The following is a 14,019-nucleotide window of genomic DNA, read 5'->3' as shown; positions in this document are numbered from 1 at the left end:
ACAAGATTATTTGAAATTTTTACTTCATTAAAAATATTATTTTAGTAATATTAGAGGTTTTTTCCAAAAAAAAATTAATTAATTAATTTATTTTAAAAATTATATAACTATAATTAATATTTTGAATATATTTATATGGTTATTTAGTTTTCAAACTATGATAAATACATATTTTTTTTCTATTTATATATATATTCTAGGTTTTTAAAAATTTAAAATATATTATTAATTATATTATATTTTATAATCGGTTTTTCGGTCCGACCGTCCGGTTAAAACGGTCCGACCGGTTGGATCGTTTTTTTAAAGTCAACCAGTTCGATCACCGGTCCGGTTATAAAAACATTGCATACAAGTTAATAAATTCTTAAAACAAATTATTTTTCCTAAACTACATATTCTTCTGCCGTCCTTTTCTTCCGAAAACTGAAATTATAATCATTCCAAAAAAAAAAGTATATTATCGATTTAGGATCCAATGTTATGTTGCAAAATATCAGTATTCCATAATGATACTGACTTGGTTGGACCTTCAAAAAAAAAATTGAATTTCATTTATAAAAAAATAAAAAAAAAAAAAAAAAAAGACGGCAGTTTTGTAACTGAAATTACAAAACTACCATCAATACACTATAATTTCAAATTGCATTTTGTAATCTCAGAACCGGTAACCATGTTTCAAATCAAAAAGGGAGGCCGTGTTTCTAAATTCTAATCAGAGCATTGCGCACAGTAAAATTATGTCATTCATTAACAACATATATACTGCATACAGTATTTAAACATTCATTAAACACTGAAAAAATAGACATCATCTATATTTCTGAATGCAAATGTGATTCATAGCTCATTAACCACGGGAACTTTTTCATACAGCTCTAACTCCCTGAATCTCTTCGGAAGAATCCAACGTCCACCGTGTCGTTGCTGCAGAAACACGATCACAGCCAGTGCAACCACAACACAAGGGATGATCACATCCCAAGCACTAGAGTAAAAATCTGTGGAGGGATTCGCGTAGAAGTACGTTCCATTAATGTTGGTTCGCGGAAAACTGTGAGCCCTGTATTGATCATAAGCATGAGGCACCAACCGGACCGCGCTGGTGCCGATGTAGAATGGATTAGACAAAGCTATTGCAGATGAGCCAGAGAAAGTATTGAGCAATATTTGTGGGAGAAGAAACCCATCAAGAATCAAACCAGCATAAGACCTCAAGTACCCCCAAAGAGAATATTCAACATAAAAATGCATCTCTCGATTCTTGCTATGTATCCAGTTCAGCAGCGGAGTGAGTAATCCGCCAAAGAAATACATTGGCACTGAAACGAAAACCGCCTTTTTCTCCGCACCCCACAAGCCCTTTTCTTTTCCTTCACTTGTTTTCGCAGTCCAAACCAATTGGAGTAGACGTATTTGCAACAAAAATGCCACCATCAGTACAACTCTCATGGTTACTTCATTAGCTTCGAGCCATCCCTGGCTGCTAAACATGAATGGCTGCTTGGTTTGCAAGAAAAGGGCTTCGAAGTTCAGGACAAGCGGGATCATGCATCCTAGAGAAAGTATCAGAAGCATGACAAGCGAAATGCAGGAGACAACCTCAGGATTTCTCCGCACGTGGAAAAGTTGTAGCCCAACAAGGATGCACATGACCGTGTTGGATATCAAGACCATGGTGATCTCCAAGTCCATTCTCCATATCGAGCGTGCAGCCACACCGGTGTAAAATGCAGCAGATGACACTGTCATATCCTCAAAATACAGAGGATCTGTTTTCGTACGTGTGCTTCTGATGCTTCCACCAATGAAACCGCCGTTTTTATCATTGATTGGAGGAAACCGGAAGTTGAAAACAATCTCACAGTCTCTGGAGTCATCATCAGATTTGTTGACATTAGATGGAAACTTTCTGCAGCCAACCATACAGAGGTATCCGGTTTCTGAATCATACACACCTTCGGCAGTGATCTGCATTTGACTTCGACTCAGTGAATCATTAATTTCGGAATAAAAAGGGTTGATGTATACTGTGAAGCTCATATTCGAAGGGGCGGATATAGTTTTCTGGGACTCAGAAACAGGTTCAAGTGCATCTTCTTTGACTATTGCCGACTCTGGTGCGAATGCTTGCTGCATGTATCCTTGGTACAACTCATTTCCAACGAATAGAGGCTCTGCATAGCCCCAAGAAAACTTTTCCCCATTCGAATTTTCCACAGACATGTCGAACTTCATGTTGTAAGACTTTGCATCTGGATATATATTTCCTTTCTTCTTTTCAACCTTCTCCACCAGACATAATTTCTTTGCTTTATCCAATTCAGTGTATTCGTAACTCAACCCCGAAAATGACACAGCAAGAGAATACCCGACATTTGTGAGATTAATGCTTCTGAAGTATCCTGCATCATTAACAGTTTTTTTTGTCCAAATCCTTCCAACAAGTTTGGCCTGATTTCTGATGGTTAGGATTGAAGGGTACCTGAGACTCAACCTTAATGAACAATCTCCTATAGTACCATTCCCAAAATGGTTAACTGGATCCAAGATTCGACAAGCAACAATCAATAACTGGTTTTTCTTATCATCCCATGATCCCTCACCGATCAAAGTGGCATTAAGATTAAAATTTTCATTATACCCAGCATAGCTGTCATTCTCAAATCTTACCACGTACCGAATCATTCGTTCTTCCCCATAACACTGGATTGGAAACAAGGACACCTCATGAGGCAAGAATCCGTTGACCAAACCGCGAGAAGGACAAGTTTGAGCATTGTCGCACTCTCTTCCATGCTCCACCTCGTAACCAAAAAAGCCCCGTAATAGCGAAGAGCAAAACCTGCTCGAATCCAAATCAAGAGACTGGTTTTTTGGATCTTCAAAACCACCCGAATACCCACCTTCGATTTCTTTCGAAACCAAAGAGTAACTATAGTCCGGAACAGAAGGAAAATCAAATATTGAAATTGGCTCGAAATACCCCGAGTCGGCCTCAAAGGAACTTGTGCTTTCCAAAGCTCCACTAATCACACTAGTAAACATACTTGGATTCAAAGAATAGTAACTCAGCTTCAAAACAGCATCAAGATTGATAACCTTACCTTCCTTAGACTTCCAAGAAGCCGACCCAACCATACAAAGCTTCCTTGAAGATTCTGACCAGAAACCATTCAACAAAAACGTGATCGAGTTTGATCTAGAGCGACTCCTCCTGAGGTAATACCGGTACGGGAACTGGATAACCAGTTGACCTCGAACCTTATAAACATTCTTGGCGTAGGTTTCGTATGAATCTGATGTGAGTTTGATGCTAAGTAATTTTCCCAAATAGTCATATGATTGGTTGAGTGGTTTCTCACTAACAAGCCTTTCTCCACCGGTGTAATACGTTGTCTGAAACTGAGGTAAAAGGATTTGGTATGTTGGCCGAGTGGGTTGAGATTCAGGGACTACAGAAGAACAGTGATCAGTGTATGAAGGAGAAGAAAGAACAGATGATATGAAGAGATTACTAACAAGAAAACAGCACAAGAACTTGCAATAAAACCATGAAAAAGACACAACATTGAGCGACGGATTCATGGCTACTACAAAGCATAAAACCAGAAAATCAAGAAAAAGGAAGATGCACTCTGTTTGTTTATTTGACATGCTTATTACCCTTCATTGTTATATTATAGGCGCATGTTACTAACGTCTAAAGAAAATACATCACATCAACATAAGTGAACTCTACATATATTTTACATAAAGATATATTTTAGGTCACAAGTCGATGATATTTTTCCAAGTCCCACTTTTGTAGAAAAAGATGGATTTGTCTGACTTTATTTATTCATTAATTCTTACTTCTTAGAGATCAAACTTCTAAGTAATCTGAACATGAAAGGGTATTTTGAATCAAACAGCACACCCAATATTGTTGTCTATAGTTGTGAACCAAAAGTTTCAAAAAAAAAATAAAAATAAAAGTGTAATATTCGATGGAGCATTAATTGTTGTTAATATGCTCAAGTGGTGAGCAGCGATGACTTACTATACGTTAATGATACGTTGAGCAAGACAAATAATTCGCTATAAATTGGAACATAATTTTCCATTTCAATGTTTCTCACCGATAACGTTGGCTGTTTTAATTTTGTGTATAACATACAAGCATGATACGAGGAGAACAATTCTCCACTTACTCTCATTGCCTCTTATTTTTTTAAATAATAATAGTTGAATTTTCATTTGTACCCTAGTCTACTTACGTTAGCAAAATGAAAAAATAATAGTTTTTTAAATGAAATCTTTTGTAATTTTATTATCTATCTTAATTAAATTACTATGACTAAATAATTGAGCATTTACTTCCTAGTTTACTTATATGATAAAGCGCTAGGGGAAACCGCTAAAAAAAGATTGAACATGTGGGAGGCCCTAGTTTATGGCCAGATGAATGAACCGCCGGGCTCGCGAAGCGAATGAAGGGAAGCTCGAAGAGCTTATTCAGCCTATTATTTACAAGCTGACTTATAAGTTATAATAAATATATAAAAATCCAACATATATATACATACATAAATCTGAGATGTTTACGCGAACATCTGATTTTTATTTTTAGATGTTCGAACCACCGTTCAAAATTGAATCATGATATATAAACCATCTCATTTATGGAAAAACTAAGTATGAAGATGTTTAGTAAAACAGATCAGTCTGATTATGAACAAATAGGAATAAATACAGAGAAAATGTATCATTCACATCAGGAATCAGAACAATACAGAGATATGTACATTTCAGAATCAGAATAAGAAGATGATTCTTAACCACAATTAACACTACGAACGTTTGGAGGAGGTAGTGGAACCAAAATGAAGAATTCGAATATAATAAAGACCATTACTCAGGAACATATAAAAATATTAGAGATATACTTAGAGAATAAAAAACATCAGGATTTGTGAAACAAAATATTTTAGACTTATAGTTGCTCAACAGCTAAAGAAAGGAAGACAAAGATAAATCATTTGACAAATGAACTATCAGTACAAATTCAATTAACACCAGGATAAAAGTGAGAATATCCAAGTATTAACTCATGTGATGATAAAAATGACATTGGTAGGAGCAGTAAGAACTTGTGTTGAAAACCTAGTAATTACTAATTTACCACAAGGAATGACATGACATAGATACTTTGAATTAATATTCGTTGATGTCTTGTATCAAGAATTCTTAGGAGTATCAAATATGATGTCAATTTAGTAGCAAAAAACATAGAGCAAAATAGAGCGATTTTCATTCTAGACAATATCAAACTATGTAATTTATGCTATTTAGAAGAATTTATATATATGCGACTATGAAACAAATTATTATCAGTTAATAGATGATAATAAAAAAGAACATTACAAATTAAGTATCTTTAATAAGATACCCAATATACCAATAAACAGTAAAGATGAATTCTTAACGAGTCCCTATGCCAAAACATTAGAGGAGCTATTAAATTTATCAAGAACATAATAACAAAGAAATTCCATGAAGTAACTAAATAAAAAAAAAGATCTCTAAATCATACAAACAAAACAATAAGCTTTGACAGCTTTGTTGTGATAAAATGGAATTCACGATAAAAGAGTATGAATGTAAAACAAACATACCACACAAACATCTAAAACGACACAAACAAATAAAAATTAATAAGCCTTATAAATCATTTAATAGGAAATTCATTCCTTAAAGCAAAAGGAATTTTAAAAAAAATTCTTCAGAAAACCTTATAGAAGAAAATTTTATAAAAAGTTTGATAACAAAAAACCACCTTGCCCAAAAGGTAAAAGAAAAAATTGCACATGTTGGTTGAGCAACGAAGAATGAAATTATGCAAATGAATGTCCAAAATGAAATGAAAAAAAAAACAAACAAACAAAGTTAAACTTCTTGAAAAATTATATACTATTGAATTATATCCAGTAGAAACAATTGATTTTTCATCCGATGATGAAAATATTTATTACCTTGATGAATCAAGTGTATCAGATTTCGAATCAGATTCTACATTTGATAATTCAAGCAATAATAATAATTAAAATTAAGACAAGGACATTTTCGGTACAAACAAAGATAGGGAGTAAGGTGGTCTTATGCTCTTGTGGAGAGATCCTTTCTCTGTGTCTATATATTCTTACTCATCGGGACATATTGATTGTATGGTTCAGCATGGTGAAAAAAATTGGAGATTTACAGGTTTTTATGGAAACTCGGAGACTAATGCCAGACATTATTCGTGGTCTCTTCTGAGGCGACTGGGGGACCTGCCGGAATTTCGAGATATACCTTGGTTGGTATGTGGAGACTTCAATGAGATTTGTTTTGATAGAGAGAAAATGGGAGGTAATCCTCGACCTTTAGCTCAGACAAGGGATTTCAGAGATGCTTTAGATCACTGCTCTCTTCAGGATCTTCACAGTAATGGTGAGTTTTTTACTTGGGTGAATAGGAGGGGAACGAACCAGATAATTTTTGAGAGACTCGATCGATACGTGGCCTCGTTTGAATGGCGTCTTATGTACCCGGTTGCAACATGCAGTTCATTCTTTGGAGTATTTTCATTCGGATCACAGGCCAATATTTATCCTATTGGGAGATCAGTTTCAGCAGCAGCGAGTTCGAAGGGATGTGTTCCGATTTGAGTCTCACTGGGTTACTGAAAATGATTGTCAGGACATCATCCAACAGATTTGGAGTAGTGTTGATCCTCTTTTACCATTGCCAACTCGTCTACAGCGTTGCAAGGAAGCCCTTCAGGTGTGGGCTGGGGATAGGTTCCGTCAAATCCCTTGAATCTTAAAGAAAAAGCGAAAAGAGCTCAATCGATTAAAGTCTCATGTATTGTGGCAGCATTCTGATATTCGCATTGGACAATTGGAGAGTGAGATTGAGCATCTTGCGTCGAAAGAGGAACTTGAAACAGCGGAGTAGGGCTAATTGGCTAGCTTCTGGAGACCGAAACACGAAGTTTTTTCATTCCCAAGCTTCAGCTAGGCGTACTTAAAACTAGGGGTGTTCATCGGTCGGTTCGGTTTTAATTTGGCCAAATTCGGTTCGGTTTTCCGATTTATGAATAATGTTATCCGAAGTCAAAACGTTTTAGTTTGGTTCGGTTCGGTTCGGTTTTGTACTACAATAGACCAGTTTATATGGTTCGGTTTAGTCGGTTTGATCAATAATACATAACACAATAAAATGTAGAGGTGTTCATCGGTCGGTTCTATTCCGTTTTTGGTTTTTTATTTCGTTTCTTTCGGTTTTTGTTTTAGAGATATATAATCCGAGATCCTAACCATTTTTATTTGATTTGATTTTGTTTTCTGCCAAAATTATTCGATTATTTCGGTCGGTTATTTCGATTTTGATAAGATAATAAAATTAATAATATAAATGTATTGTAAATATAATATGTTATCATTTTTTACATGATTTCTTAGTAAAACTTTAAAAATAAAGTTTAAACGAATTGCATATACAAAAATCAACTAAAAATTACATTAAACAACCATCAATTAATTAACTATGAATTAAAAGAACAACAATAAATTATATAAACAACAATCAACTAAGAACTATTCAAAATGATTATACATTCACTAAATATTATCTCATAACATATTTAATATAAATACAAATATAAAAAAAATTATTAATTTAATGAATTTCGGTTTTTTCGGTCGGTTCGGTTTTGACATATATAATCCAAAATCGAACCAAATAAAATTTTGTTTTAAGAATTATATCCGAATTACAAAATACGGTTTTCGGTTCGGTTCGATTTTTTATTTTTCCGGTTTGGATTTCCAGTTTTTTCGGTTTTATCCTAAATTTGAACACCCCTACTCAGAACTTCATTAAAGGATTGGTTTCGGCACATGGAGATTGGTGCACGGAAACATGTAATATGGCAGAAATTGTGGAGAATTACTTTAAGAATCTGTTCCAGACCGATAACCCTTCTTTTGAGGACAGACAAATGATTTTGGATTGTGTTAGCCCACAGATAGATGATGATATGAACCTTCTTTTTTGTGCTCCTTTCTCGGGAGAGGAGGTGCGGAAGGCCCTGTTTGATATGCACCCGGATAAATCCCCTGGACCAGATGGGATGTCGGTCTTCTTCTATCAGAAATTCTGGAGCATAATAGGCAGGGAAGTTACTTCAGAAGTATTGCAAATTCTTAATGATGGTCAGGATATTAGGGACTGGAATGAAACTATCGTGACACTGATTCCTAAAATTGAGGGTCCCATGACTATGAAAGACTTCCGACCAATTAGCTTATGTAATGTAAGCTATAAGATAGTGGCGAGGGCATTAACGAATAGGCTTAGGCCTATTATGAAGATGGCAGTAAATGAATTCCAGAGTGCTTTTATCCCAGGTAGACTGATTTCGGATAATATTATCTTGGGTTTTGAAATTTTGCATTGGATTCGTAGCAGGAAAACGGGCCAGAAGGGTTTTGCCGCTATGAAGCTTGATATGAGTAAAGCTTATGATAGAGTCGAATGGAGTTTTCTTGAAGATATCATGTTGAAACTGAGGTTTGCGTCCTCTTGGGTGGGAAAACTGATGCTTTGTGTTAGGACAGTGCAATATTTTTTCTCTTAAAATGGCGATGTTGTTGGGAATGTCCTTCCTTCCAGAGGAATTCGACAGGGTGACCCGCTTTCCCCATATTTATTTGTTTTATGTGCCCATGGCCTTTCGTCAGCAATTCTAGATATGGAGAGTCGTCGTGTTTTAACAGGAGTTCGAATTGCTTCTTCATCCCCTCCAATTTCTCATCTATTTTTTGCAGACGACAGCCTAATGTTTTTCAGAGCTACAGTTGAGGATTGTACTTCCTTGAGGAACTGTTTGAGTTACTATGAGAAAGCTTCAGGTCAACTTATTAATTTTGAGAAATCAGCGCTGTCATTTAGTCCGAATACCAAAGATCAGATGGTAGAGGAGATAAAGTCGATGCTAGCTATTCCAGTGGTTCAAGGACACGAGGTATATCTTGGTTTACCTGTATTCTCGATGAGGAGTAAGAAGATGCAATTTCGATATCTGATTGAGAGGGTCAGCAAGCGGATGAGAGGGTGGAATAACAAAAAATTTTCAATAGGAGGCAAGGAAACTTTGATAAAATCTGTTTTGCAAGCTATTCCCACGTATGCTATGTTCTGCTTTCGCATTCCTAAATCTATTTGTGGGGATATTGAACGTGAATGCGCAAAATTTTGGTGGGGTACTACTGATGGAAGGAATAGGATGCATTGGCAGTCTTGGAAGGCTCTTAGCAAACCAAAATGCTTGGGAGGAATGGGGCTTAGAGAGATGGTGGCTTTCAATAAGGCTCTTCTCGGTAACAAATATGGCGCATCATAACTAACCCCGGCTCTTTACTGGCTAGAGTGTTGAAGCCTAGATATTTCCGTCATACAGACATTATGGTAGCAGGATTGGGAAAAAATCCGTCTTATATATGGAGATCGATACTCTGGAGCAGGTCACTCATGGCAAAGGGATTGTGTTGGCGCGTGGGAGATGGATCGGATATCAGTATCTACAGTGATCGCTGGGTGCCTTATTTTTCTGCCCCATTGGCTGCTCATCCTCACCATGCACATTGCAATACAGTAAGCACACTCATCACTAATGGTGCATGGAATTCTGAGTTAGTAACACAGTTATTTTCCCATCATATATCTCGAAACATTTTGGGTATCCTTCTGATTGGATCAAGTCGAAAGGACTGCAAATTTTGGAGCTTTGATCAGAAAGGGAAATATTCTGTGCAGGACGGCTACAAAGTTGAGTTTGGTTTTTATGAGCCTTCTTCTTCTTGCTCCGCGGATCGTTCCAAGAAATGGTGGAAATTCCTCTGGGCCCTATCGATCCCTCCTAAAGTTTGTATCTTCTGGTGGAGGGCTGTCAACAATCTGATACCTACGACGGTCAACCTAAAAACTCACCATGTTCCTGTCAAAGCTTGCTGTCCGTTATGCTTCCAAGGCAGAGATGACTCTACACATGCTCTATTTTCTTGTCCAATTGTAAAATCAGGCTGGAAATCTTCGAAGTTCTGGACTATTCTTAAAAAGGTACGACACCTGGAATTGATAGATATATTTTTGTATTTACAAGAGTCCTTGAGCAAGTTAGATGTTGAAAATGTGGTCATGCGTTCATGGGCAATCCGGAAGGCCCGGCAGGATATTATTCATAATAATGTAGTTCCAAGTTTAGCCATGAATGTTGATTGGTGTGAAGGTTTTTTAAGAGATTTTCAATATGTTGCTGGTGCAATTGTCAATTTTCACAATCGGAATTCTACTTTGCCCGATGTCAAATGGTTGGCACCACCGTTTTCTCAGTTGCGTTTGGACGTCGACGCAGCCTATAAGGAGTCTACAAATAGCTTCGCCATTGCTGGAATTGTCCATAATCACGAAGGTCAACCGGTTTTCGCATTTGGTAGACGGATCGAGAAACCACAAAATATTATATATGCAGAGTTAGCTGCAATTGAGGCTGGAATCATGTTGGCCCGTCAACTTCATCATCATGTCACCCTAATCACTTCAGATTCTCTTCTTGCCATGCAAGCAGTCACGATACCAGATGAGAATTTTAGCTACTCTGGAGCTCTAGCGCATTATATTAGAAATTTATTATTTCAGGATGATGCAATCTCTCTGCGTCACGTGCGCAATGGTGCTGCTCATTCGATCGCTTCTTTTGCTTCTTCTAACTCCGTTCCTTTTGTTTGGGAACGTGGGAGTTTTTCTTATTGGTTGATTGCTCTTGTTATTAAAGACTTATGTAATTCATAAATTTAAATAAACTAGAAAAATGTACATGCGTTGCACGTAACAACAATTTTATTTGATTGAGACCGAAGTTATCAAATTTTGAATGTTTAGCTTTATTAAAATCAAGTGTTGTACTTTTTACGGGCAAGTTCAAACTTCAGTCACCATGATTCAGCATCTAATTAGCTACTGAAGTGATCATATGACATATTTAACTTTAGTTTTTGTTATATTTGTCGTTTTTAATCGATGGTTTTTTATAGTGATATTATATGTTTATGCATTGAGTTTGATTTATTTTTAACTAACAATTTTAAAACAATAACATATGTTATATATTTATTGAAAAACGTAAAATATGTATATTTGTTACAAACTGTATGATCAAGAGATTTGTGTTTCACTAAAAGCTATAGTTAGTGATAAATATTGTGTAACGTAAATCTTTTAGATCGTATCGCAGTTCAAACAAACACATGTTTCAATTGTTCAACCCAAGGAGACAATTATTGTACCCAAACAATCACCTTATCAAGAATTGTGCTTTCAATCAATATGAATCGAAACTACGAGCTTAATTGACTCTGATATTAATTGTATGGTCGAACACGTCTCGCTTCACCAAAATTTATTGTTGATGGTAGCAATATGACTCAAAATTTTAAACAACACAAAATCTCAAGCGTCATGTTTCGATTAATGCTCTCAGAGACTATTATTGCACCCCATCATAAACAATTTATGCTAAATGATAATTTTACTTTTATTGATTTTTAAGAAAAAATAGTAATTTCTTTCCGAGAAATAATTTTTTGATTCATTAACTTGTCCAAATTTGAGTTTTAGTCAATTGAGTTGTCAAATTTGGTTATGGTGAACTAAAATTTAATCTTCAATTATTGTTAGTCCAATTGCTGACGTGATATTTGACAATTCAACAATGTTCGATCCCACTTCAGCATTTTTTTTTACGTCGTGTCAGTATTTTTTTAATTATAAATCAGTATTTTCCAGTGTCACGTCTTCAATTAGACCAATAGTAGCCGAATTAAAATTTAGCATATCACAAATAAAGTTTGTAAACTTAGTGGACCAAATCATAATATTAAATAAGTTAGTGAACAAAAAAACTATTTTTTTTTTATTTAAAAGCTTTATTTAGAGATGAATTTTGATATTCTATTGATAAAATAAATATAAATCACGTATTACTTTTTCTCTGATAAACCATGTTAATCATTAGACAATTGTTGTAGCTTGACTTGCTACAGTAATTTCTTTCAGATAAATGATTTTTAGATTCATTAACTTGTTCAAATTTGAGTTTTAGTCAATTGAGTTGTCAAATTTGGTTTTTGTGCACTAACATTTAATTTTTGACTATTGTTAGTCCAATTGCTGACGTGATTTTTGATAATTCAATAATGTTCGATCTCAATTTTTGACTTGAATATGTTTTTATTCTTAATTTTCTTCAATAATAATCCAATTGAGTTGTTTTAAATTTGATATGCATATAAAGCACATGTTGTTGTACATGCCATAAAAAACATTTATAGGGAGTGTGATAATTAATATATAATTTTTAAGAATAGTATGTTAAATATATTATTTGCAATAAAAATTTGAGTAGACAAAAAAATGTGAAGAAAAAATATTTTTAGAGGATGAACAATCATATTTTAAACAATTTAAAAACTTTTATAATCAATCATTCTAGTATTTAAGTAACTTAGATATAAGAATAACTTGTCTGACTTAAAATCAATTTGAATTTAATTTGATTTTTTATTTTTTGGCACGCAACTTTTTACGATTTCATAAGAATTAGCATTAATAGATTTTATTAGCCAAGTATTATATTGTAATACAAATATCAACATGAAACTTAGTTATAATCACACTCTTTATGTCTCACTTATTTAAACTACATTTATTTTTTATTTGTCTCAATTATATAGTTTAGTTCTCATATTAAATATCATATGTCCTACTATTTTAACAATTTATCCCTATTAAATTCATATTATTATTTACTTGTATAATTATTTTATTTTATTAAAATTTAATTAAATAAGGGCAAAATAAGAAATTCTTTTACAAAATTTACTTTTACAAACACTTTCTTAATATATATATATATATATATATATATATATATATATGAAAATACACACAAGCCTAAATAAATGGGACGAAATGAATATATATTTTTACCTTGGACAAGAAAATATTTATGTTGTTTATTAATTCTTTTAAATTTCATATTCTTTTACCGAATTATCCATATTAAATTCATATTATTAACTACTTGTATAATTATTTTATTTTATTAGTATTAATTGATTCTAGTAGCCAAATATTATATTGTAATACAAATATAAACATAAAATTAAGTTATAATCATATTCTCTATGTCTCATTTATTTAAATTATATTTATTTTTTATCTGTCTCAATTATATAGTCTAGTTTTCATATTAAATATCATATATCCTACTATTTTAACAATTTATCCCTATTAAATTCATATTATTAACTACATGTATAATTATTTTATTTTATTAAAATTTCATTAAATAAGGGCAAAATGAGAAATTTCTTTACAATTTGTCTCAATTATATAGTTTAGTTCTCATATTAAATATCATATGTCCTACTATTTTAACAATTTATCCCTATTAAATTCATATTATTATCTACTTATATAATTATTTTATTTTATTAAAATTTAATTAAATAAGGGCAAAATAAGAAATTCTTTTACAAAATTTACTTTTACAAACACTTTCTTAATATATATATATATATATATATTTATATGAAAATACACACAAGCCTAAATAAATGGGACGAAATGAATATATATTTTTACCTTGGACAAGAAAATATTTATGTTGTTTATTAATTCTTTTAAATTTCATATTCTTTTACCGAATTATCCATATTAAATTAATATTATTAACTACTTGTATAATTATTTTATTTTATTAGTATTAATTGATTCTAGTAGCCAAATATTATACTGTAATACAAATATAAACATAAAATTAAGTTATAATCATACTTTCTATGTCTCACTTATTTAAATTATATTTATTTTTTATCTGTCTCAATTATATAGTCTAGTTTTCATATTAAATATCATATATCCTACTATTTTAAC

General features: G+C 33.2%; 2 protein-coding genes across 2 annotated transcripts; one reads left to right on the top strand and one right to left on the bottom strand.

Moving 5' to 3' along the window:
• Positions 1-840: 840 nt before the first annotated feature.
• Positions 841-3,588, bottom strand: LOC140878058 (uncharacterized). Its single transcript, XM_073281659.1, has one exon. It carries the CDS (start codon positions 3,586-3,588, stop codon positions 841-843), a length of 2,748 nt encoding a protein of 915 aa, XP_073137760.1.
• Positions 3,589-9,555: 5,967 nt separating this feature from the next.
• Positions 9,556-10,875, top strand: LOC140878057 (uncharacterized). The gene has a single exon (XM_073281657.1). It carries the CDS (start codon positions 9,556-9,558, stop codon positions 10,873-10,875), a length of 1,320 nt encoding a protein of 439 aa, XP_073137758.1.
• The last annotated feature ends 3,144 nt before the right edge of the window (positions 10,876-14,019 follow it).

Source organism: Henckelia pumila, chromosome 2, assembly GCF_033568475.1.
Source record: "Henckelia pumila isolate YLH828 chromosome 2, ASM3356847v2, whole genome shotgun sequence".
Taxonomy (NCBI): Eukaryota; Viridiplantae; Streptophyta; class Magnoliopsida; order Lamiales; family Gesneriaceae; genus Henckelia; species Henckelia pumila.
This window is presented reverse-complemented; position numbering and strand designations above follow the sequence as displayed.